General features: G+C 43.0%; 1 protein-coding gene across 30 annotated transcripts in view; it reads left to right on the forward strand.

Annotated features, from left to right (window-relative positions):
• The window catches only part of PAM (peptidylglycine alpha-amidating monooxygenase), a 144,292-nt gene that overhangs the window by 38,028 nt on the left and 81,473 nt on the right, over nt 1-24,791 (forward strand). For 13 of the 30 annotated variants that reach the window (XM_056513558.1, XM_056513557.1, XM_056513553.1 and 10 more), the window contains one exon: nt 24,363-24,612. In XM_056513558.1, coding sequence (XP_056369533.1) covers nt 24,524-24,612 — 89 coding nt within the window. In that variant the 5' untranslated portion in view covers nt 24,363-24,523. Of the gene's footprint in view, nt 1-24,101; nt 24,613-24,791 lie in introns of all 30 variants that reach the window. The other 17 variants (XM_056513556.1, XM_056513568.1, XM_056513560.1 and 14 more) reach the window with 2 other exon arrangements.

Below are 24,791 nucleotides of genomic sequence, written 5' to 3' on the forward strand. Positions count from 1 at the left end.
TACATAAAATAATTACCTAATAATTTTTTTTATTTTCAAAATAAATAAAAAAAAAAAAGACCAAATTTGTCATTTGAGTATCTACCTACATATTTGCCATTGTTGTATGGGGGGAGGGGGTAACTCATTTGCAACACCAATACGGAGTCTGTAAGAGCGGGCATAAGCAATAAGACAAATACTGAGTCAAAGTCTTTTGCCAGCTGGGATTAAACCACAACAATATTGAAGAGATTTCATTTTAGCTCTTGAATTATCTTCCATTTTCTTCCCTATAATGGAATTCAAGGGTCCAGACATGAGTAGGATTCACAGGTATTCAGGTTAGGAAAAGTAAACTTTTTTTTTTTTTTTTTGCTTTCTATTGGAGGTGTCTGGTACATCCTAAATTTCATTTTAATTTTCAGTGAACAGTGGTTATACTTTGAAAGCTAAAAAATCCAGATTGTGTTCTAGCATGTTCCAGTTTTTCTTGCCAGGTGTCTGCAGATCTCAGCAAGGCAATCTCTGTAGTAAAATGCAGAGCTTAAAATTTTTGCTTTATGGTATACAGGCTCAGAAATCATTAAATGAGACTTCTGTTCAAGCTGTGTTGCAGAAATGCTTTTCAGCTGAATTGATTTCAACAAATTAGCTAAGTCTTAAGATTCTTCTTCAACCTGAAATAATGGCCATTATGCAGGAGTCAGAAAACATAAAGCTTAAGGATTTTTTAGAGTGGTAGAGGAAGGACAGTATGATTCTTAATCTTATACCCACGTCTGTCAGAGTTTTGCAGGAAACAGTAATAAATCAGTATCAAGCAAAGACATTGCTTCCTGTGTTATGATTTTAACCCATTTTGTGCAAGTTGCTTGTTCGGATTTCATATCCCTTTCTTTCACAAGTATTACATTTTTTGCAGTAAAACCATTTATTTGGGGTTTGAGTCTAAAATTTGGATGTTGGGATGGATATCCTAGTATTTTTCATTTATCATCTTTTCTAGTCCTAATAATGTACAGTTGAATAGCATTTTCTAAGGAAGAACACTTGATTGACTTTATGCTGAAAATTAACAAGCTTGAGAGTCCTGCTTCATACTCCAAGAACCAGAGTAAAACACATTTCTATGAGGAAATCTTATCAGGAGGCTGGGGTGGAAGGTATAGAGAGCATCTTCTGGTAGTTTAGACACTAATGCTAGTTATTTGTTTTTTCCTTCATGGCTGTTTCTCTTTTGGCTTGTTTTGTGTTATGGAGATAGCAAATACAACTAGCTGTGATTTAAGACTGGTGGGCATGTCAGCATCACATAGATCCTCTCTCCCTGGCCCCCAGTGGGCTGAGCAAGACAGCCACAAGAAAATGAGAAAGGTCATGGGGTTGAGATGAAGATAGGGACAGCAAAACTGCAAGCAAAGCAAAATAAGGAATTCATGTCCTTCTTGCCATTGGCTGGTGTTCATTACCTGAAAGAAGTAGGGCTCACATGTAGGGGTCTCATGGGAAGAAAAATGCCTTTGCTTCAAAAGTTTCCCACAGTCCTCCTTTCTGTGTTATGGGTTATCTCTTCGGCCAGTTAGGGTCAGTTGTCCTGACTTCCCAACCTTCTCACTCGTACAGTGGTATTATAGGCAGGGAGGGCCTTGGCTTTGTGTAACCACTGCTCAGCAGCAGCTAAAACACCCATGTGTTTTCAATGCTGATTTGCTTACAAATCCAAAGCATAAGTCCATATAAACTACTTGGTAGAAAATGTACTCCATCCAAGCCAAAATCAAAGCCAAGTACAAATTATGACCACAAACCCATACTCCATCCCCAATTCCACACTGTTCATATGCTTTCCCTTGTAAAATGCCCAGAAATGTTCACTGAGTATGTTCAGTCCATGACTTGGAGCTCCATCTGTTCTGGTGATTGCTCAGGACAGAGAGGTGTGTTGTAGGGAGTTCCTGGGCACAAAAGCCAAGTCGGGTCACAGCTGCACTTGTACTGCCTTGCATGAGGCGTGTCCACTACTGGTTGAGGTAGTAGGAATTTCTGTAACATAAAATGCAAATCACAACAAATTGAAGGTATTTCCATTAAGTCTCCAACCCTTATCCCTTTGGGCCAGGCCATAGGATCTAACATTGCAGTGGACTCTTCCCCTTGCCCCTGCTCCCATGTGAGGTCCCTCCTGTGGGAAATGGGATATAACCCTTCAAGAACTGTTAAAACGTGAGTCTTCTCTTTAGCTACAGTCTTTCCATATGAAACTTCTCTAGCATGAGCCCCCTGCAGGGCCACTGCTCCTAATGGGTGTCATGAATTGGTGATTTAGATCATTTAATGAGCCACTGTCAAAGGGTTTTAGCAGAAGTCTTATTAATAATACGTTGTAAAACTGTGAAGTACAGTTGGTGCTTATTACTGTGTGGCCCAATCAGTTGAACAATGATTGAAAATTACAAGGCACAAATTAAAGTTACCATTCTACCAAGGCTATATGCGATATCAATCACTTAAGATTTACTTTGCTAAAATGGTCTCTCTTCTTTAAGGAGCAACCTTGAGAGGCCACCCAGCTACAGAGGAGATCCATGCTGCCTGGTAGGGAGAGCTCAAAGAAGGCTCATTTAGCCTGTCATATTTATGGAATAATGTGGTTTGCTCATTGTCAAATTGTTTACAGTGGGAGAAGTATGCATGAGATTCCTTGTGCCCATAGCTTCCTTTGTTCCTTGACAAATGATCCTTGGAAAAACCACTTGCTATTCATTTTTTTAATTGCGTGATCAGTGTTCCAAGCTCCTGAGCGTGGATGCTCACTGGGTCACCCTGTTCCTTTGTGGGTTTTCAGAGAACAGATAAAACCTGACTTCTTGGCCCATTAATGGCTCAGATCTTTTATCTTCTCTGGAACCTGTACTGTGTGGCTAAGGGGACACATGCATATGTTACAATGGGTACCTGTCTGCAGGCCACAGCACCTGCCAAGAGCTTGCTCTGGTGCGGGGTTTCCATAGGCTGAAGCTTCCTTTAGTGCACATTTACCTGACTTCTGCCATGACATTGGATGTTTTGTATATAGCAATGGAGCATAGTATGTTCTCAGCACTTCTTTCTTGCACTAGTTTTCATTTCTAGTTTTCTTTCGTTAGTCTTTCTTTCTGGTATGCTTTGTTTTTCTTCCATTTTCCCCTGTAAACTTCTTGTTTTCATGTGTAATGGTGCCTTCTAGCAAAGAAACTTGGGCTTCTTCTTGATTATTCATTTATGTCCTGCTAAATACTCTACCTATATTTAAGCACTTCATGGAAAAATCTAGTGCGAGTATATTTACAGGCAATTGTGTTGTACTTATATTTATACTTTTTAAAAATTCAGTGTAGTGGTAAGACTTGTTCTGTTGAAATACTGTTCTGTTTTATTGTGTTCAGTTAGTATTTTATATTTTGTGATACTGAAAATCTGTATCTCTAGAGGTGCTAGATTTCTAGCATTATTTTGATGTTTACAGAATTCTTTCTTTTACTCCTACGGATATGTCCAAGTTTAGGACAAAACTGGGGGCAAGCCTCCAAAGGAGCCCCCCAAAATAAACCCCCCTCACAATTCCTCCCCCCCACTGGGCTCAGAGAGAATTTTACTCGGGGGGAAAAGTGGAAAAAACTTGTTTATTAACAAACACAAGAAAAAAACACTTCCCAGCAACAGGAAAGTACAATCCCAGATGACAAAAGAACTGTTTTCACCGAAGTGAGAGACGGTCGCTGCTGGGAAGGGCGAGAAGCTTCTTGGGCAGGCTCCGGAGGCAGTCTCTGATGTCCAGGTCCCGTCCGGAGCCGGTACAGATCTTGGAGCTGAAGGAGAGAAGGGGGAGGGGAAGGCAGCAGCCGGGGCAGAGCCGGGGCAGCAGCAGCAGGCAGAAGCAATAGGGCAAAAGCAGCGGGGCAGAAGCAGCAGCCGGGGCAGCAGGGCAAGCCAAGCAGCCCAGCCCCCAGGGCACCACCCCCCCAGGGGGGGAGAAAGGGCACGGGCGGCAGCTCCATGCAGACAGCAAGGTGTGGGGGCGGGAGAGGAGCAGACATAACACCAACCCAGGACATTCCACCCCTTATCTCACATCGTGAACGTTACACACGATTGGGATATACACCCACTCACTACAACGTAAAGCTTTCATCCGACTTGCGCAAACCTTCATCACTTACACATTTCCTCTCATTTCACTTACTCAAACCTTCAACACTTACATATGTCTATCTCATCCTACAATCAGTTCTCCCTGTGGTATACACCGTGTTGTTCCATCTTCCTGCATTATCCACCATGTGCATCCTGGTCCTTGAGCAAAGACAATCCCACGAATGGGTTTGCCTGTACTCGAGGCAGGATTAACCCATACTGCCTTTCTTAACAGACCTCTAACATGGGCCACTGGGACTTTATCTCCATCCACTGTATTAAGGGAGTCAGACTGGGCAGGGCCTGCTCGGTTGATGGAACCTCTGGTGTTAACTAACCAAGTAGCCTTTGCTAGATGTTGTTCCCAGTTCTTAAACCCCCACCCAATGCCTTCAAGGTGGTTTTCAGCAATCCATTGTACCTTTCCACTTTACCTGCAGCTGGTGCATGGTAAGGGATGTGGTACACCCACTCAATACCATGTTCTCTAGCCCAGGTGTTAATGAGATTGTTCTTAAAATGAGTCCCATTGTCTGACTAAATCCTCTCAGGGGTGCCATGCCTCCAGAGGACCTGCTTTTCCAGGTCCAGGATGGTGTTGCGGGCTGTAGCATGAGACACTGGGTACGTCTCTAACCATCCAGTTGTGGCTTCCACCATGGTCAGGACATAGCGCTTGCCCTGGTGGGTCTGAGGCAGTGTGATGTAATCAATCTGCCAGGCCTCTCCATACTTATACTTGGACCACCGCCCCCCATACCAGAGGGGCTTCACCCGCTTGGCCTGCTTAATGGCAGCGCACGTCTCACAGTCATGGATAACCTGAGAGATGCTGTCCATGGTTAGATCCACCCCTCGGTCTCGTGCCCACTTGTAGGTGGCATCTCTGCCCTGATGACCCGAGGCATCATGGGCCCATTGAGCTAGGAACAATTCTCCCTTGTGTTCCCAATCTAAGTCTATCTTCGACACCCCTATTCTTGCAGCTTGATCTACTTGCTGATTATGTTGCTGCTCCTCATTGGCTCTCTTTCTGGGGACATGGGCATCTACATGGCGAACTTTTACAGGTAGTTTCTCTAATCGAGTAGCGATGTCTTTCCACTCTTCAGCAGCCCGAATTGGTTTTCCTCTGCGCTGCCAGTTCGCCTTTTTCCATTTCTTCAACCATCCCCACAGAGCATTGGCTACCACCCAGGAATCAGTGTATAAATAGAGTTTTGGCCATTTCTCTCTCTCTGCGATGTTAAGGGCCAGTTGGACAGCTTTGAGTTCGGCAAATTGACTGGATCCACCCTCTCCTTCAGTGGCCTCTGCAACCCGTCGTGTGGGGCTCCATACAGCTGCTTTCCATCTCCGGTTCATCCCCATGACGCGACAGGAGCCATCAGTGAATAGAGCATAGCGTGTTTCCTCTGCCGGTAGCTCGTTGTATGGTGGAGCTTCTTCAGCCCGTGTCACTGGTTCTTCTTCTTCATCCGCGACACCGAAACTTTCACCTTCGGGCCAGTTTGTAATTATTTCCAGAATCCCAGGACGATTTAGTTTCCCGATTCTGGCACGCTGAGTGATAAGGGCTATCCACTTGCTCCACGTGGCACTGGTGGCATGGTGGGTTGAGGGAACCTTTCCGCTGAACATCCACCCCAGCACCGGTAGTCGGGGTGCCAGGAGAAGCTGTGCTTCCGTACCAATGACTTCTGAGGCGGCTTGGACTCCCTCATAGGCGGCCAAAATTTCCTTCTCCATTGGGGTGTAATTGCCTTCAGACCCTCTGTAACTTCTGCTCCAAAATCCCAGGGGTCGGCCTCGGGTCTCACCAGGCACCTTCTGCCACAGGCTCCAGGACAGACCATGGTTCCCGGCTGCAGAATAGAGCACATTCGTTACCTCTGGTCCCGTCCTGACTGGGCCGAGGGCCACTGCATGAGCGATCTCCTGCTTGATCTGGGTGAAAGCTTGCTGTTGTTCAGGGCCCCAGTGGAAATCGTTCTTCTTGCGAGTGACCTGGTAAAGAGGGCTTACAATTTGGCTGTACTCAGGGATGTGAATTCTCCAAAAGCCTATGGCACCTAGGAAAGCTTGGGTCTCTTTCTTGTTGGTAGGTGGGGACATAGCTGTAATTTTGTTAATGACATCAGTAGGAATCTGATGCCGTCCATCTTGCCACTTCACTCCCAGGAACTGGATCTCACGTGCAGGTCCCTTAATCTTACTCTTCTTGATGGCGAAGCCGGCTTCCAGGAGGATTTGGATAATTTTCTCTCCTTTCTCAAACACTTCTGCTGCTGTGTTCCCCCATACGATGATGTCATCAATATATTGTAGATGTTCCGGAGCCTCACCCTTTTCCAGTGCAGCCTGTATCAGTCCATGACAGGTGGTGGGACTGTGTTTCCACCCCTGGGGCAGTCGGTTCCAGGTGTACTGCACGCCCCTCCAGGTGAAAGCAAACGGAGGTCTGCGCTCTGCGGCCAGAGGAATGGAGAAAAACGCATTGGCGATGTCAATGGTGGCATACCACCTTGCTGCCTTGGACTCCAACTCATACTGCAGCTCCAGCATGTCCGGCATGGCAGCGCTCAGCGGTGGAGTCACTTCATTCAAGGCACGATAGTCCACAGTTAGTCTCCATTCTCCATTAGATTTTCGCACAGGCCAGATGGGGCTGTTGAAGGGTGAGTGGGCTTTGCTAACCACCCCTTGGCTCTCCAGCTCACGGATCATCTTGTGAATGGGAATCACAGCATCTCGAGTTGTTCTATATTGCCGGCGATGTACTATTGAAGTGGCAATTGGTACTCGTTGGTCTTCTCCTTTCAGAAGTCCTACTGTAATGGGATTCTCAGCCAGTCCAGGCAGGGTGTTCAGTTGGCGGATGTGTTCTGCCATTACAGCCGCTATCCCGAATGCCCACTTCAGGCCTTTTGGATCCTTAAAATACCCGCTCCGAAGGTAATCTATGCCCAAAATGCATGGGGCCTCTGGACCAGTCACAACAAGATGTTTCTTCCATTCCCTTCCAGTTAAACTCACTTCAGCTTCCACCAGGGTGAAGTCCTGCGAGCCACCTGTTACACCAGCGATGGAAACGGATTCTTCCCCCACATATCTTGATGGAATTATCGTACATTGGGCACCTGTATCAACTAAAGCTCGGTACTTCTGTGGTTTCGATGTGCCAGGCCACCGAATCCACACAGTCCAAAAGACACGATTTTCCCTCGCCTCACCCTGGCTAGAGGCAGGGCCCCTCTAAGCCTGTTTATCTTTCTTTCCTGGGGCATGCATCTTAGAAGTTCCTTCGAGAGGGTCAGACATGTCATTATCACTATCATATTTGGCACTTTGGGTACGAGCAACAGGAGCGGCTCTCCTTCAGATGGAACTTCCGCTTTCAATCTTGCCTTCCTTCAAATCCCTCACCCGTCGTGCCAGAGCAGCCGTAGGCTTTCCATCCCATCTCCTCATGTTCTCTCCAGAATCCTGCAGGAAAAACCATAGCTCAGCCCGGGGAGTGTACCTCCTCTCCCCATCAGGAGAACGTCTACGTTGGTTGCCAGGACGTCCAATTTGCACGGCTGAAATTTGGAGGAGGTCCTCCTTAATTTCCTCCCTGAGCCTCTTATGATTCTCCTCTATCTTGTCCTCTAAGTTCTGCAAGCGTGTTTCCACGGCGGCGATTCTGGCATGGGTTGGGCCATGCACAGCATCCGCGTATGCCCGGAGCTTCTTTGCCATGTCCAGCACCGTTTCATATACCTCTTCTCGCTTCATTATTGCCAAAGCAGACGCATATTCAGATGGCCCGAGTCGCACCAGCTTCCTCCACATTACAGGTGTGCATGGTACCAGGTCTGGGTTCCTAGTTGTTACATCATCTGAAAAAATAATCTCCGCCACTGCCATCTCCCTCAGACGTTGGATCCCTTGCTCTATGGTTTTCCACTTGGTCTGTTGCATATACAGATCATCGGCACACAGATATCTTTGTGCTACGCTGTCTAAAACACGTGCCCAGAGGCTTTGAGGGTTAGCCTCCCTCATCATACCTTGATCGATGACTGGATCATGAGACAGGGATCCCAGGTGTCTCACCTCAGTGCCATCTAAGATGGTAGCCTCGCCTGCCGCATCCCACAGCCGGACCAGCCAACTAATTATGGATTCATCGGGCTGTCTTGTATAATCCTTTCTTAAACCACGAAGATCTTTTAAGGACAGAGACTCATTATTAGTTTCTGATCTCACACCAGTGGTTTTAACTCTTGATTTTACATCAGGAGGTGTTGAAGGTCCTTCTCCTGCATCCTCATCATCATCCTCCACTGGCCGATCGGTCTTCTTGGTGCACTTCCCACTCCTTGTACTGGTAGCCACAGCCATTGGTTGAAGCTTGCTTTCTAATTTCATCCCTGTCCTCGAGCCTGGGGTGCTAACTACAGCCTGAGTAGCTGGCATAGTAGCTATGTTATCTCCCTGTTCCCTTTCCTTTGTTTGTTGTTCTCCACTATCTAACAGGGTACGATAAGCATACGCCAGAGCCCAGCTCACTGCAGTAATCTTTTTTTCCCTGGAGCTATTGTGGCATTTCTCTTTCACATATTTTACCACCTCAGCCGGGTTCTGAATTTGCTCATGTGAAAAATCCCAAACCATAGGATCAGAAAATTCCTTTAACATCTGGCCCAGGTCCTGCCATTTTCCACACCACTCAGGACTCCTCACACTTTGTCCTGCTGCTAAATCAGGAGTCGCACCAGCACCTCTAGAAATCTCAGCCCTGATTTTATATAAACTGTAAACTGTGTGGAGGAAGCTTACAACATTAAACGTCAGGAAGATGATCTCTTTAATACTAAAGGAGAACTGCACATATCCTAATAACGATGTAAAAAATTCAGAGGAGACAAAGGGAAGCAAAGGCTGAAAAGCCTCCTCCCCTGCTTCTCCTCTAATAAACTGGATACATATCCATAACCAGGATCCAGAAGATATCCCTGGAACCGATTCCAGCATTTTCATAAACCTCTTACAAGCCATTGCAACCAAGCCCAGTCCAATCAATATTTTGGTCATTATCCCTCTAGTATAAAAACTACAAATAAGGGACAGTACTGGAGCTATTTCCGGGCAGGAAAATAACCCCAGAGACCAAAGAGGCATAAAAACCTCAAAAAACCCCAGTATCCAGAACCACATACTGAAATCCATTCCAAACAGCATTATATACAGTTACACAGTTTTTTCCACTTTCTTCGGTTCCCCGTACGGGCCACCAAATTATTTGTCCAAGTTTAGGACAAAACTGGGGGAAAGCCTCCAAAGGAGCCCCCCAGAATAAACCCCCCTCACAATTCCTCCCCCGCACTGGGCTCAGAGAGAATTTTACTCGGGGGGAAAAGTGGAAAAAACTTGTTTATTAACAAACACAAGAAAAAAACACTTCTCAGCAACAGGAAAGTACAATCCCAGATGACAAAAGAACTGTTTTCACCGAAGTGAGAGACGGTCGCTGCTGGGAAGGGCGAGAAGCTTCTTGGGCAGGCTCCGGAGGCAGTCTCTGATGTCCAGGTCCCGTCCGGAGCCGGTACAGATCTTGGAGCTGAAGGAGAGAAGGGGGAGGGGAAGGCAGCAGCCGGGGCAGAGCCGGGGCAGCAGCAGCAGGCAGAAGCAATAGGGCAAAAGCAGCGGGGCAGAAGCAGCAGCCGGGGCAGCAGGGCAAGCCAAGCAGCCCAGCCCCCAGGGCACCACCCCCCCAGGGGGGGAGAAAGGGCACGGGCGGCAGCTCCATGCAGACAGCAAGGTGTGGGGGTGGGAGAGGAGCAGACATAACACCAACCCAGGACAGGATACTAGTTTTGAAAACAGTGCATTTAACTAGTAAAAAGTGTGTTATGAAAAGGCCTATAATTTTTGAGAATTTGTTTATCTGCTTTTAACATAGATCTTATGTTGCTCAATTGTTTACAAATTATGAAAGTTTACAAATACTAAATGGAATTGAATTCATCGACTTGGTTTTCATCTTCCACTCTCCTTTTTATCTTTTTCCTTAATTCAGAAGTGTTGTTATCTATGCCATGTGGAGCAAGGAAAGACTACAACATTGCTTTTGTAATGAACTCTAAGACACTTCTGTTGACTTATTTTCATTAATTGAAATTGCTCATAATTTCTGGGAAGTTACAATGCTGTAAATCTCAGTTTAACTACATGACACAGACTGGACATTTAGGAAAATGTTCCAGATTTTTACATGGAATTACTTAAAGGTACAATTAAAGGGGTTAGAAAAAAAGTTCTTAATTTTTCTAATTTCTATTTCTAGCATCCATACTTTTATTATCTAAAGAAGGCTTATCAAAGCAGGTTTCTGCAGGGGGTGTGTCTGGAGTTGAGGGATGTTGTCATGGAGCATATTTGGATTGAGAGGTCATTCCAGCATCCTATTGAGCAAATAGAAACTGTGGAAGTAATCACTCCAGCATTCTCATGAGAATGTTGTACTGAACCAGGAATCACCATTTGCAGAACAACAGTCATAAAGGTGCATTTCAAAGAGAGCTAGAAGCTTTCTAGCATTAGCAGTATTCCTGCCCCTGCTGCTGTCCTGACTCCTAGCTGCACACTGTTTTGTTTTTTTTTCCAGTTACTAGCTTCATCTAGCACCTTTGACAACTGCTCCAACTCAATAACCTGACAAAACAACTTAGCCTGTCCCTGAAGTGGGAAGTTCAAGAATTCAAGAAACCTTTGGACAATGCTGTTAGGCCCATGGTGTGACTCTTGGGGGCTGTACTGTGAAGGCTAGGAGCTGGACTCAAGTGATCCTTGTGGGTGCCTTTCCAGCTTGGATTTTGTATTTTTGGATTTATTACCAATTAAACAGAGTAGAATACTGATAATTAGAACATTTACAACCAGCTTCTCTCAGCCTCAACTTCACTCTCAATTCTTCCCATTTCCAGAACTGTGCAGGGGAATTGGGAATGAGAGTTGCAGTCAGTTCATAATGCTTCTTCCTGCTTCAGAGTGGGGTTTCTCCTATGCAAGACAGTCTTCCATGAACTGTACAAACATGGATTCTCTTCATAGGTTCAGTTCTTTGAGAACAGACTGCTCTAGTGTAGATCCCTCGTGGGCTGCAGCTCCTGCCAGGAGTCTTCTTCTGCAGCTTCCTTCAGGGTACATCTGCCTGTTCTGGTGTGGACTCTGTGGGCTGCAGGTGGATCTCTGATGCCTGAAGCACCTCCTTCTCCTCCTTCCTCAATGACTTCTGGGTCTGCAGAGTTGTTTCTCTCAGTTTTTCTCACCCCCCTCAGCTGCTGTGCAATGTTCATCTTTCCTAAATGCCTTAGAGCAGAGGCATCACCAGTATGGCCAAGGGGCTCAGCTTTGGGCAGCAGCAGGTCCATCTTGGAGCTGACTGGAACTGGCTCTTTCTGACATGGGGACAACTTCTGGTGTCTCTCACAGAGCCCTGCAGCTGAGCCCACCCCAATTCAATGTCCTTCTTAGCAAAGGAATATGCAATATATATATATATATATGAATGCAATAATTCATAATTTATATGTAATGCATAATTGAACTTAAGTGTTTGAAATTATCTCTCATCTGCTTTATCATTGGAGGCTAATCCTAACTCTATAAAATATTCTCCCTTTAATATTTTCTAATTTTGCATAACAAAGGGCATTTCAGTGAATCTTTATTCTTATTACATTGTGCCACTGATAGTGATCTGGTAATTAAATGAAAGCAGAGGCATCTTACGTGTTTTCCCTTTTAAGCAAGTAATTAGTACCATCCAGCTTGTTCATTTTTTCATTACAGGAAATTAGCAGTTTGCTAAGATGCTGTCTCTGTAAAAAGTGTTGTCTTTCTTGACAAGAGAATTTTGCCTGTTTTGATACCTGGTCAAAGCAGAAGTATTAGAAGATGATTTATTGTGAATAAAATGGTTTGCAAATGCTCTTAAAATGCAGAGTGGGAGAACCAACACATGCTGTCTTGTCTTCAGACTTCTGAAACTTAGCTGTGACTCCAAAAAGAAGATCAGGAGCATTTCAAGCAGTTTCAGGCTGTAAAAGCAGATTTCTGCTTGAAGTCTCCTGTTTTACTAATGCAAGCACAATTGTATTAATATGAACAATAGAGAATTTTTTGTGGTTTGCTTACACATTTCTGTTCTATCAAATAAACTATGATTCCTTGTTCTTAAACAAGTTTATACCAAATAGTTTACAATAAGATGATGGAGAAAAATGAGGAAAAAAATCTTACCTTGAACAGTATATCATGTTTTGAAAAATCTTAGGTTAGAATTGAGAAATTGATATAAATTTCCAGAATTTCCAAGAGCAATAATTTTCTTTTGGACTGAAGCATGCCAGCAAATATTTCTAGATTATGCAATATTAAAATTCCTTCTTTTTCAGGTATTTCTTTATCTCACACCAGAATGTGCATTGTGTTGAGGAGTGGCATTTGTTGTATTTACTTCAGGAGTGGGAGGAAAATGTGACTGAAAAGGTAGTCCTAGGACAGCTCTACTTGTTGGCAAATAATCAAGTCTTAAGCAAAAGCTGCTCATTGAGATCACATTGTGAAGTAGTAGTTAAATCTTTTCTACATTTTTTTTTTCTTGCACATTTTCTTCTGTTTCCATAGAATTCTTACAGTGGTAAAATTTAACAATTCTAGAAGTTTATCTGACAAAATCAAATCTGCTTAAACTTTTAAGTTCGTCCCTTCTGTCCCAGTCTGGGAGATGCTGAGGGTCACATCTGCATGCAGGGTTTCGTGACAGCAATTCTGATGCCCTGAGTTGAAGTTTTTTTGCTTTCCTTGGGGTTTTTTTGTGTTTTCTCATGCATATCCTGAAGCCCACAAAAGAAACCCAAAAACTGAGGCTGCTTTTAGTTCCTATATATTTTAGTAAATTTTTGCCCAGACTCCCTAGAAATAATGTCCTTGTATTTTCTTCGCATAAACAAATATAATAATCTGTTTCCTTGTATCTGTCTGTTTGTGATTTCCTTAAATACTGTTGCTGTACAAGTTGTTTACTAAATACAATTGAATGCTTCCTTTATTGTTTAATGAATAGGGTTTGCTTATGACTTGGGGCCATAAGGTTTATGATTTTCTCTTGTTATTGCAGTTAGGAAACTGCAAGTTGTGTTGTGAACATACTGGTCTCCAAAAGGGAATAGTGTAAATTACAGTTCTCCATCCTCCATTTCTTTGCTGTATAAAACTTTAATTAATTTAATAAAACAACAACAAAAAAATCTGTCTAGTGGATAAAACTTACCATACTTACTGAATTGACAGAGTATTTGAAGGATTTTTCTTTATTATTTTTCTTGGTACAGATAGCCTATCTTAAGATAGTAAGTAGAACTTACTTTCCCAGAAGAAAACCCGTAAAAATACTTCACAGGTCATCAGAATCTCTCAAAATAAGCTTAGATTCAGATATTGAAATTTTTGCATATGGTGTGTTGCCCTTATTAACAATCCTTTTAAGGAGAGCTTAATATTAATTACTATTTTATTCTTCTAGTTAAACGGGAAATACACATTATCTAATTTCAGCATATTTGGAAAACATTCACAGAGTAAATCCTGTTAGAATGAATCCAGTTTCACTGCTGCAATGCATACAAGAAAATTAAAATTACAGTCCTTTATTTAATGTATTAATATTGTTCTTCCTGTGATGCACTGGGCAATAGGTTTCTTTATAAAATATTTCTTTTAAAAATAGGCTTCATACTTATTCTCAGCAGAACAAATTTTGGAGACGATTAATAAAAACTACATTAAGAGCAATCATATTTTTCTTTTTTAATTATTCCTTTGGTATTCATATCTGACGTTTTTGTGGTATCTGAAGATGGGAATTTGCACAATATAAATTAAACCAAAAGGCAAGCTACATTTGAAAAGTTACCATTTTAATTTCTAAAAAATATATTTAATACTACACCAAATCCCATCTGGGTTGCAGCCCAAGCAAGGGGATTCTTTACAGCCCCAGCTGTATGCTTGTATCTTTTTTGTTGTGATAGAAGGTCAAAAGTTGCCTGCTGGCACACTGACCAATTGATCTGATGCAAATTTAATACATTGGCAGGGAAGAGGGCATCATCTTCCTGAAAACTGCAGAGCAAGAAGAGGAAAATACAAGGCAGCCAACAACTACAATGGATGGTTGGAGATTCTTTTCCATGGGACAGTCTTGTACTACAAAGGTTGTTCTGACCCAAGGGTAGGACCCAGCACTTGGCCTTGTTGAACCTCATCCACTGGTCTCAGCCCATTGATTCAGCCTCTTCAGAACCTTCCTGCCCTCCAGATCAACATTCCCACCCAACTTGATGTCATCTGTGAACTGACTTAGAGGGCACTTGATCCCCTGGCCCAGATCACCAATAAAGATACTGAATAAGTTTGCATCTGGTTTCATCCTCTTTGTATGCTTCCTTCATATGTTTCTATACCTTGATAAGATCTCCCTGAGCCTTCTCTTCTCAGGGTTGAACAGTCCTCGCTCTCTCAGTCTGTCCTGGTAGGAGAGATATTCCAGTGTCTTCAGCATCTTCATCATGTAGGTGCTTGGACTCTCTTCAGTATGCCCAATGTCTCACACTGGGGAGCCCAGTGCAGGACACAGTAATCCATGTGTGGCTTCACCAGCACAGAGGGGAAGGATCACATCTGTGATGTCCTAGCCATGTTTTGGCTTATGCAGTCAAAGGTACCATTAATCCTTCTGGTGGGTTAGAGATCCTTGACTCACTGACTCCAGCAGGTTAGCCTTGGCTAAACACCAAGGGCCCATCCCAAACCACTTAGTCACTCCCTTCCTGAGCTAGACAGGGGGGAGAAAGTATAATGAGAGAGGCTCATGGGTCAAGATAAGAACATTTCTCCTGCCTGTCAGGATCCTTCTGCATAGCAGCACAATGTTCTGATGTATCAGTCACTTGTCCCAGTCCAGTGTCATTTGCATTATACATCTCCTCCCAACCCCTAGATATGTTTTGTGAGATATTTTTTATTGATGTTGTGGATCAAGAGGTTGTCTAATTTGATGGCTTCTTGTGAAATGTGTTTTCCTATTAATCTGTGTCCTAGGTTGCTGCATTTAGTGCATTAATTAATCCCTAAGCAGATCCCACAGCATATTGATTATCCTGTGTTATTAGAAGCAAAGTGCTCCAACTTGGAGGCCTAGCTGCAATTCATTTGTTGACCTAGCTATTGTTTGAATACCCAGTTGTTGTCTAAGCTTAAAATATTGCCTAAGACAAAATATGAACTTGGCTGTAGCTGAAGACAGAATGCAAAGAATTCTTGCTCATTTCCATTACTTCTGTGCATAAGAAACAGAGATTCCTGTATGAGAAATTACCATCTATGATAGACTTGGATATTAATCCTCATGAATTTTGATAATCTTGTTTTTCTGTTCTTTGAAGGAAGTGGTGGTTGAGGGTGTGGTTTCTGTTTCTGGCTTGTTCTCTTGGTACTGTATATAAAATGTTCTAGTGACTAAACAGAAAATAAGAAAATACTATATTGTACTTTATAAACTTGTGACAAATACAGAACTTCTTTTAATGTAGCTGGTTTTTGGAAGTTAACTGTTATTCTTTTAAAATACACACTTCTGATTTTGTATAATGTCACATTGATATGTAATTATTGTGTTTTGAATTCCAGCTTCTTGTCTGCCTCTCGTCCCCCTGCCCCATTCAGTGCTGTCCCAGTTTAGGACAAATTAGGGGAAAATCTCCAAAGGAGCTCCCCAAAAAACAAACCCCCAAAAACTCTTCCCCTCCCAGCTACGGGTTCAGGAAGAATTTCCTCAGAGGTAAAGTGGAAAAAACTTGTTTATTTAGCAAAACACACAGAAAAAAACCCACTCCCCAACACGAGAAAAAGAACAGCCACGGGTGATGCAGAAAAACTTCACCCGTCCGAGTGGATGCAGCTGATGCTGGGAAGGGCAGGAAACATGTATTTCTTGTCATGAAGGCACAGCGTCCAGGGTTCCTTGATGTTCAGGCCGCCCAGGATCAGGTATTCCTAGCTAATAAGGGAAGGAAAAGTAAAGCAAAAGCGGCAGAAAAAAAAAAGCGCAGAAGCAGGGGGGATGCGAGCGATGCAAGCGGCAGTGGGAGCAGCAGCAAGCAGCAAGCCAAGGGTGGAGCTTGCCAGCCGGCCGGTGGCAGCTCATGCCCGGGGGTAGGGGAGGGGGTGATGCTGCCTGGCTAGACAAAACAAACTCCAGGCATGAACAGCACACACGATTTGGGGATGCAGAGCACTGTGACATCACTGCAGGACAAGTGCTTTGTTGTTTTAGGCTGGTTTTCTTCTCTTTACTCCCTTGTTTTTTTGCTTTTTTTGGGTAGAGCATGTGGGATAAAAGAACATGCTTGTATTGCCCAATCTAATTTTCATCTTCTTTTCTCTACTTTCACTGTACTCTTTGTCATTAATTATGTCTTTTTATTGAATTACTTCTGTTCTCTTGGGATCTCTTACCCCAAATTGAATGTATAACAGTGGTATCTAGAAGTCCACATAATGAACCTAAATTATGTAATTTTATTACTGAATCTCACATCCTCACTTTTTTGGATACTTGTTCCCTCATCTCATATTTTTCTGAATTGCATCATACCTAACATTACATGGAAATAACTTCAGGATTGTGCTGCCTTCTTAAATTTTTTCCTCTCCTTTCCTTCCAAATGTAAAATTCTATTGTGCAGGAGTCTAATCTGAAGTAAAACCTCATATTTCATATTCATCCAGCTGGTAAAACTTGGGAGCAGGCAGACAGGGGTGTGGCACATCTCTAAGGCTGGGGCACAGCAGTTTGCCTGGCAGTTTGTGTAGGCAGGGCAGGCAGGGTTGCGTGTATTGTTTACTGTGTTTCTGTTGGTTGGTTGGTTGGTGGGTTTCTGTTAATGTAATGTAATGTAATGTAATGGTCTATACATGATCAAAACCTGTAGTAAGTAGAAGTGTGTGTAACCAGATAGAACACTCCAAAAAGGATGTGTCTGTAAAGACCCATTCCTGTGTGGAGTGTTCGAGCTTATCAGTGGTACCAGGGAGCAATGCAGATTAAGCCTGCCTGCGGTGAACAGATAAATGATCTTTTTGCTGGTGGCCAAACTTAGGAGGAAGTAGAAAGACTAAGGAGTATTAAGGAAAATGAAAGGGAAATAGCTTGGTGGAGCTCCGCCCTCCCATCCTTGAGGGAGGCCCACCAGGAGTTAAGAGGATTTCCAAACCTCCCACTGTCAGGCAGTAGGAGGACACTTGATTGTCAAAGGAGAGTGGAAATGGGTCCCTGTTTATGGAGGCCATAATAAAATTTCCTCCCGACCGCCATCCCCTAGCCAGGTGCCACTTCAGAATAGTTACAAGACCCTGGATTTAGAGTCAGCCAGATGATTTAGAATAAAATCATCTGCTCAGTGAGCCTCCCAATGACGATTCATCTGTAAGATGGATCATCACCTCTAACATCAAAAAGAAAAGAAGGGTAGTCATGGTGGGTGACTCCCCTCTGAGGGGAACAGATGGGCCCCATGTCATCAGCACCCATTCCACGGGTAGGTGTGCTGCCTTCCTGGGGCCCAGGTAAGGGACATTACTGACGGACTTTCTGGGCAGATTCAGCCCACTGATTATTAGCCACTGTTGATAGTCCAGACTGGCAGTGATGAGAATGGAAAGACGAGTGTTAGGGCAATTAAAAGGGACTTTAGGGCACTGGATGAGTGGTTGATAGGGCAGGGACATAGGTAGTCTTTTCCTCAGTCCCTTTGGTAGCTGAGAAAAAGAGCAGAAGGAATAGGAGAGCTCACATTATTAACAAATGGCTCAAGGATTGGTGTCATCAGCAGAATTTCAGGTTCTTTGATCACGGGGCAACTTTTAAGAGCACCTGGCCTGCTAGAACTGGATGGGCTCCATCTTTCTATTGAGGACAGAAGGATTTTAGTTTATGAACTGGTGGAACTCATTGAGAGGGCTTTAAACTGGGTTTGAAGGGGTAAGGGGACACAGTTGGGCTGTCTAAAAGTAGGCCCAAGGGTAGTAAGACTTAGGGAGTGAAGACTTGAGTAGTAAGAGTTAGGGGTGAAATCAGTAGCCCAGCTGAGGTGCATGTACACCAATGCACACAAAATGGGTAACAACCATGAGGATCTGGAGGCCATGGTGTGGCAGCAGAGCTATAATGTAGTTGCCATCACAGAAACACGGTGGGATGACTCATATAGCTGTAGCCCTGCACTGGATGGCTACAAGGTCTTCAGAAGAGATAGGAAAGGGAGAAGAGGTGGAGGGGTAGCCCTTTATATTAGGGAGATTTTTGATGCCAAAGGTATTGAAACTAATGATGATTGAATAGGAGTTAAATGCCTGTGGGTGAGAATTAAGGGCAAGGCTAACAAGTCTGGCATCCTACTGGGAGTCTGTTATCATCCACCCAATCAGGAAGAAGAGGTGGACAACTTATTCTACAAACAGCTGGAGAATGTTTCAGGATCACCAGCCATTGTTCTTGTAGGTGATTTTAACCTGCTGGACATCTGCTGGGAACTTAATACAGCAGAAAAGAGGCAGTCCAGGAAGTTTTTAGCATATGTGGAGAATACCTTTTTGTCACAGCTGGTGAGTGAGCCTGCCAGGGGAGAGACTGTTAGATCTGTTGTTTGCAAATAGAGATGGGCTGGTGGGAGATGTGGTGGTTGGAGGCTGCGTGGGGCACACTGATCATGAAATTATAGAATTCTCAATATTTGGTGGTATCAGGAGGAACATCAATAAGACTTGTACATTGGACTGCTGGAGGGCAGATTTTGGCCTATTTAGGAGACTTATTCAAAGAGTTCCTTTGGAAGCAGCCCTTAAAATCAAAGGAGTTCAGGAAAGGTGGGCATGCTTCAAAACAGAGATCTTGAGGGCACAGGAACAAACTGCCCCTGTGTGCTGAAAGATGAGTTGATAAAGCAAACGTCCAGCCTGGATGGGCAAGGAGGTTTTGGAGGAACTTAGGAATAAAAAGAGGATGTATCATCTTTGAAAGGAGGGTCAGGTGTCTCAGGAAGTATTTAGTGGGGCTTCTAGGGCATGTAGAAAAAATGTAGGGAGGCCAGTATGAACTTAAAATGGTGATTTCTGTAAGGGATAATAAAAATGTTTCTTCAAGTATATTAATAGTGAAAGGAATGATAAGACCAACTTTTGTTCTCTATTGGATAAGGGAGGGAGCTCAGTAACTACAGATGAGGAGAAGGCAGAGGTGCTTAACACCTTCTTTGCCTCAGTCTTTAGTGGGAACATGGTTTGTCCTCCTGGATTGGCACATGGTATTAGGGAGCAGCATGGTCCCCTTGTTAGTGAAAAGAAAGCAGTCAGAGAACTGCTGAGGTGCTTGCATAATCATAAATCTATGAGACCAGATGGGATCCATCCCAGGTTGATGAAAGAGCTGGCAGATGAGCTTGCAAAGCCACTCTATCATTTACCAGCAGTCCTGGCTCACTGGTGAGGTTTCAGATGACTAGGAGCTGGCCAATGTGATACCCATCTGTAAAAAGGGTGGGGAAAAGGATCCTAGTAATTATAGGTCAGTTAGCCTGACCTCAGTACTGTTATGAAACAGTTTATACTAAGTGCCATCATGCAGGATGGCCAGGGTATCAGACCCAGCCTGCACGGGTTTAGGAGGGGTAGGTCATGTTTGACCAATCTGGTCTCCTTTTATGACCAGCTGGCCTGCCTGGTGAATGCAGGGAGGACTGTGGATGTTGTCTATTTGGACTTCAGCAAGGTCTTTGATACTGTATCCCACAGCATACTCCTGGAAAAGCTGGCAGCCCACAGCTTGGACAGGAACACTCTTTGCTGGGTTGAGAACTGGCTGGATGGCCGAGCCCAGAGAGTGGTGGTGAATGGTGCTGCATCCAGCTGGCAGCCAGTCACCAGTGGTGTCCCCCAGGGGTCTGTGCTGGGGCCTGTTCTGTTCAGTACTTTTATTGATGACATGGATGAGGGCATTGAGTCTTTCATTAGTAAATTTGCAGATGACACTAAGCTTGGGGTGTGTGTCGATCTGTTGGAAGGTAGGAGGGCGCTGCAGAGAGACCTGGAATGGCAGAGTTTAATAGGATGAGGTTTAATAAGTCAAAGTGCTGAGTCCTGCATTTTGGTCACAATAACCCCCTGCAATGTTACAGGCTGGGGATGGTGTGGCTGGATAGTGCCCAGGTGGAAAGGGACCTGGGGGTACTAGCTGACGGCCAACTGAACATGAGCCAGCAGTGTGCCCTGATGGCCAAGTAGGCCAAGGGCATCCTGGCCTGTATCAGGAATAGTGTGGCCAGGAGGAGCAGGGAGGTCATTCTTCCCCTGTACTCAGCACTGGTGAGGCCGCACTTTGAGTGCTGTGTCTAGTTCTGGGCCACTCAGTTCAGGGAGGATGTTAAGACGCTTGAGCACATCCAGAGGAGAGCAAAGAGGCTGGTGAGGGGCTTGGAACACAAGTCCTATGAGGAACGGCTGAGGGAGCTGGGGTTGTTTAGCCTGAAGAAAAGGAGACTCAGAGATGACCTTATCACTCTCTACAACTTCCTGAAAAGTGGTTGTAGTCAGGTGGGGGTTGGTCTCTTTCACCAGGCCGCATTGACAGAACCACAGGACACAGTCTTAACCTGTGCCAGGGGAGATATACGTGGATGTTAAGAAGTTTTTGAAAGAATAATCAAGTATTGGAATGCTTTGCCTGGGGAGGTGGAGTCACCATCCCTGGATGTATTTTAAAAAAGACTGGATGTGGCATTTGTTGCCATGGTATAGTTGAGGTGTTAGGTTATGGGTTGGTCTTAATGATCTTGGAGGTCTCTTCCAACCTAATTATACTGTGATACTGTGAAAAGCATGTGGGGATGAAATTGGGCCATTTTTAAGGAGAATATACAGTTGTGTATTTATCTCACTGGAGCTTAATTGCTTTGTTATTTTAGACTATTCCAAATTATTGCTTTATCTCCACCTCCTGTGGTCAGCCTCAAATTTGTCACATATTGTCTTAACATTAAGATGTGTTCTGGTAGTTTTTGCTATTTGATATTTGTTACTTGTAGTGAGAATTGAAAGCTGCTGTAAATAAACCCTTGTATTTTAGATGAGGAGGGACTGTGGGTCTGGTTTCTTAGTTCTTTTATTTCTTTTATGTTAAATAAATCTCCTTTATTAAGCTGTATACCATGTAGATGTTTGTAACACACTTAGTGTAACAGATCTCATACATATTGAAGCTGGCATAAACTAAGCATTTGTTCTTATTTCTAGTTATTAGAAAATATATTTTCATATTAAAAAAAAAAAAACCACAACTAGAATATTGTAGTTCTGTGTATGTTAAAAGTCACTGTATTCTTCCTGTCCCAGTTCTTCAGATTTCTTGCTTGTCAAGTATATTTTCACTATGGTATGGGAAGAAAAGACAGAATTTCTTCGGTAATACAACTAAAGAAAGTAGAACTGCTGGTCAGGTAGTTTACAAAGACACTGAACAGTTACTTTTGTGTAGTTACTCCTTAAAGAGTGGAAGTAGTGAATCCTTATGTTATTGTAGTTAACTTACGTGAAGCATATCAGCATGTCACACTTGTCATTGTTTGGTTTGTTTGTTTTTAAATTATTTTTGCTCTTCATCACAGCACAGTCCTTTCTATGTGTTGCAGATTTGAATAGTTCATCAGTGAAAATTATTTAGATCACTTATTCTAATAAAGAAGTGGAGACATGAAAATTTACATTTAAAAAGGAATTAAGATTGTATCATTGCTTGCATGAATGGTTTTGGACAGCCTCGGCATGTTTTTAGCAAGCTGAAAATTAATATGTGTTTATTTTCAGTTGTTTGTGACTAAATCTTTTTTGCCATCCTTCAGTGAATAAAATTTGCAAGTTTAATGCTGATTACCATAATCAGATTTTTAAATCTTGTGAATAGTCCAAGGCAAATCTAGTGTAGCTATTTAATAACAGGCAGTGACTGTTTAGCCAGTATGGCTGCTTAGTTTATGCTTAAGCACTCTTGATTTATAAGAAGCCTTTTTGGTACATGTGCCTTGAAATGGGAGTAATTTTTTCTTTTTTTTTTAAATACTTGGATTTTCACTGGTTTCATGTTAGAATCCTCATTTTCTATTTCATTCTTATGAAAGTATTTTGACTATTTCTTTCAGGGGCTGGAAAATATTTTAATTTGGGTGGTTTTTTTCTTACTAGTATTTATACTAATCTACAATATTCTATTTAGTATATTCTACTTATACTAGTTTAGAAGAATTTCTACATGTACTCTAGTGCTGTTAAAAGATTATGATTATGACTGGAAACTTTTCTTCTGCCAAAACTGGAATTCTCAAAAAGTAAAAGAATACTAATATATATGTCTTCAGTAAGACATGGTGTAATTTTCTAGCATAATTATTAAAGAATACTAAAATTTTGGAATTAAATGCTGTGTATAAAGAAATGAGGAGGTAAGGACAGTTGAAATTAAACAGGGAAGAGACTAAAGGTTTATGCTGGCATCCCCTCAGTGTATGAAAGGACAGAAAACTGCTCAAGTAGTATAATGCAGTCTGATGTCAACAGATCTGGTTACTGTATTTCCAAAAATAATTTTTAAGTATCTCCTGCAATGGATATAAAAAATAGCTAAAGCACATAAGAGATACTTATTAATGACATAATGGTTTATTAAAAGTTAAATTGAAAGTAATATTCTCCCAGTCTGCAATATATACAGAAACATTTGGTAGTAGTTAATGAAATTACGAACTGTGATTCTTGCTATTTCAAATTGGTACCTTTTTTTCCCCTGCTTGTAGAACACATTATACCAGTGTTTGCATATGTGAAATACTCCATACTTTTTATTTTACATATTGAGGAAGTTTTTATATTTCTTCCCATCATGCAAAATATGTTTGAGAATACATTTTGTATATCAAAATGAAATGTGGCTGACATGGCCCACCAGAGCCCGGGCTAGCTCTTCAGAGGCATGCCATGCCAGGTGTGGGGAATTGCCCCAGGGTAAGATTTCCTGGAGCCAGAACCTTTAGAGCTAGTTGCTTTTCAGTGTGCTCAGGGTTTGGGGTTGGGCAAAGCAGGCTCTCAGCTTCTGAGGTTCCAAATGGTTTATTACCGTTGGAAGGTTCAGGGGCAAAGAACCTCAAGCACTGCTGTGCTCAGTATTAAATATGGGGCAGATCAGGGGGTGGGTACAAACAATTGACCAATGAGGGATCCTTAGGGGAGGAATGGTATTACAGGGTTACAACCAATGAGGGAAGCAGGGGGAGGAGAAAGGGTCACATGGGCCAATGGGGCCTCGAGTAACAGGGGATTTCCAAAGGAGGGGAACAAAGGAGTTCACCCAAAGGAGTGGGATTGGCCCAGGGTAGGATTGACAAGGAGGATACTGGAACAAGGGTTGGGGTTACAATGATGGACAAGGAAGGGACTAGAACAAGGGGTAGTGTTACAATGATGGACAAGGGGCAGGGAATGCCAAAAAAGGTAGTTTCAGGGGTGGTTACAACTTGGGGCAAACCAACTGGCAAAACATAGGGGTACATAGGAACAAACTAATATAACAATAAACTGAATACAATAAACGTGCTGCAACTTGTGTCTCTTTCTGGTCATGTATGTAGGGAAGGGAAAGGAAAGGGAGAATCAACAGAACCAATGCAATCTTTACTGGGTTGGGCTAAAGCTCATGGAAGAACTTACTAATATATTAAATGCCTCAACGGTGATTTGCTGAGAACTAATGTTCTAATGTAGTAGTCATCCTTACGCTCCTTCTATTTTTGCAGATTCTGAAGCATGACTATTGCTGGTTTCTGTGATGCCACTTGAAGTCTCCCATGTTGTGGATTAATAAGTAACGCGCAGGTTTAACTGCACAACCTGGGAAGAAAGCATCAGAAGTGCTAGTCCTTTTCAGTTCCTTAAGTAGATAGCAGTACAGTGCCATCTGTCTGCAAGGGAAGATTCTTCAGTAGCTTTTTACAGCTAATAAAAAAGACAACATAGTGTCATCCACCTTCCTGATTTACAGTGCATTGCTTTCCAAGACAGATGATTTCCAAGAAGCTGGAGGATGCCCAGAGCGCATAATAATGAAGTAGTGAATTGATACTGCTGCTGCTGCCACTTGATTGTCAGGATCACAGCTGAGAGGACTGCACTGCCCTTTTTCTACTTGCTTAATCAGGCCAGAAATAGCAGGGTGGATATGGCTGGCTTCATTAGCAACCTGCTAATACTACTTCTGTTTCAAAACATCTGTTTGGGTTTCAGAAGCCCACTTTCAATCTTCAAGAGGTAGGTTATGCAAGAAAATACTATGTGTTGAATGCATGCAGCCACAATATTACAAAAGTATGAAAAAGCATGTCTTAGATTAAAACGTATTATGGTATTTGTTGAATTTTGATTATTGCTCTGAATTTTCTTTCTGCACTTTTGAAATGGCCCTGTTGTCATACTGAAGACAGAAATTC

Source organism: Oenanthe melanoleuca, chromosome Z, assembly GCF_029582105.1.
Source record: "Oenanthe melanoleuca isolate GR-GAL-2019-014 chromosome Z, OMel1.0, whole genome shotgun sequence".
In the NCBI taxonomy this organism is placed as follows: domain Eukaryota; kingdom Metazoa; phylum Chordata; class Aves; order Passeriformes; family Muscicapidae; genus Oenanthe; species Oenanthe melanoleuca.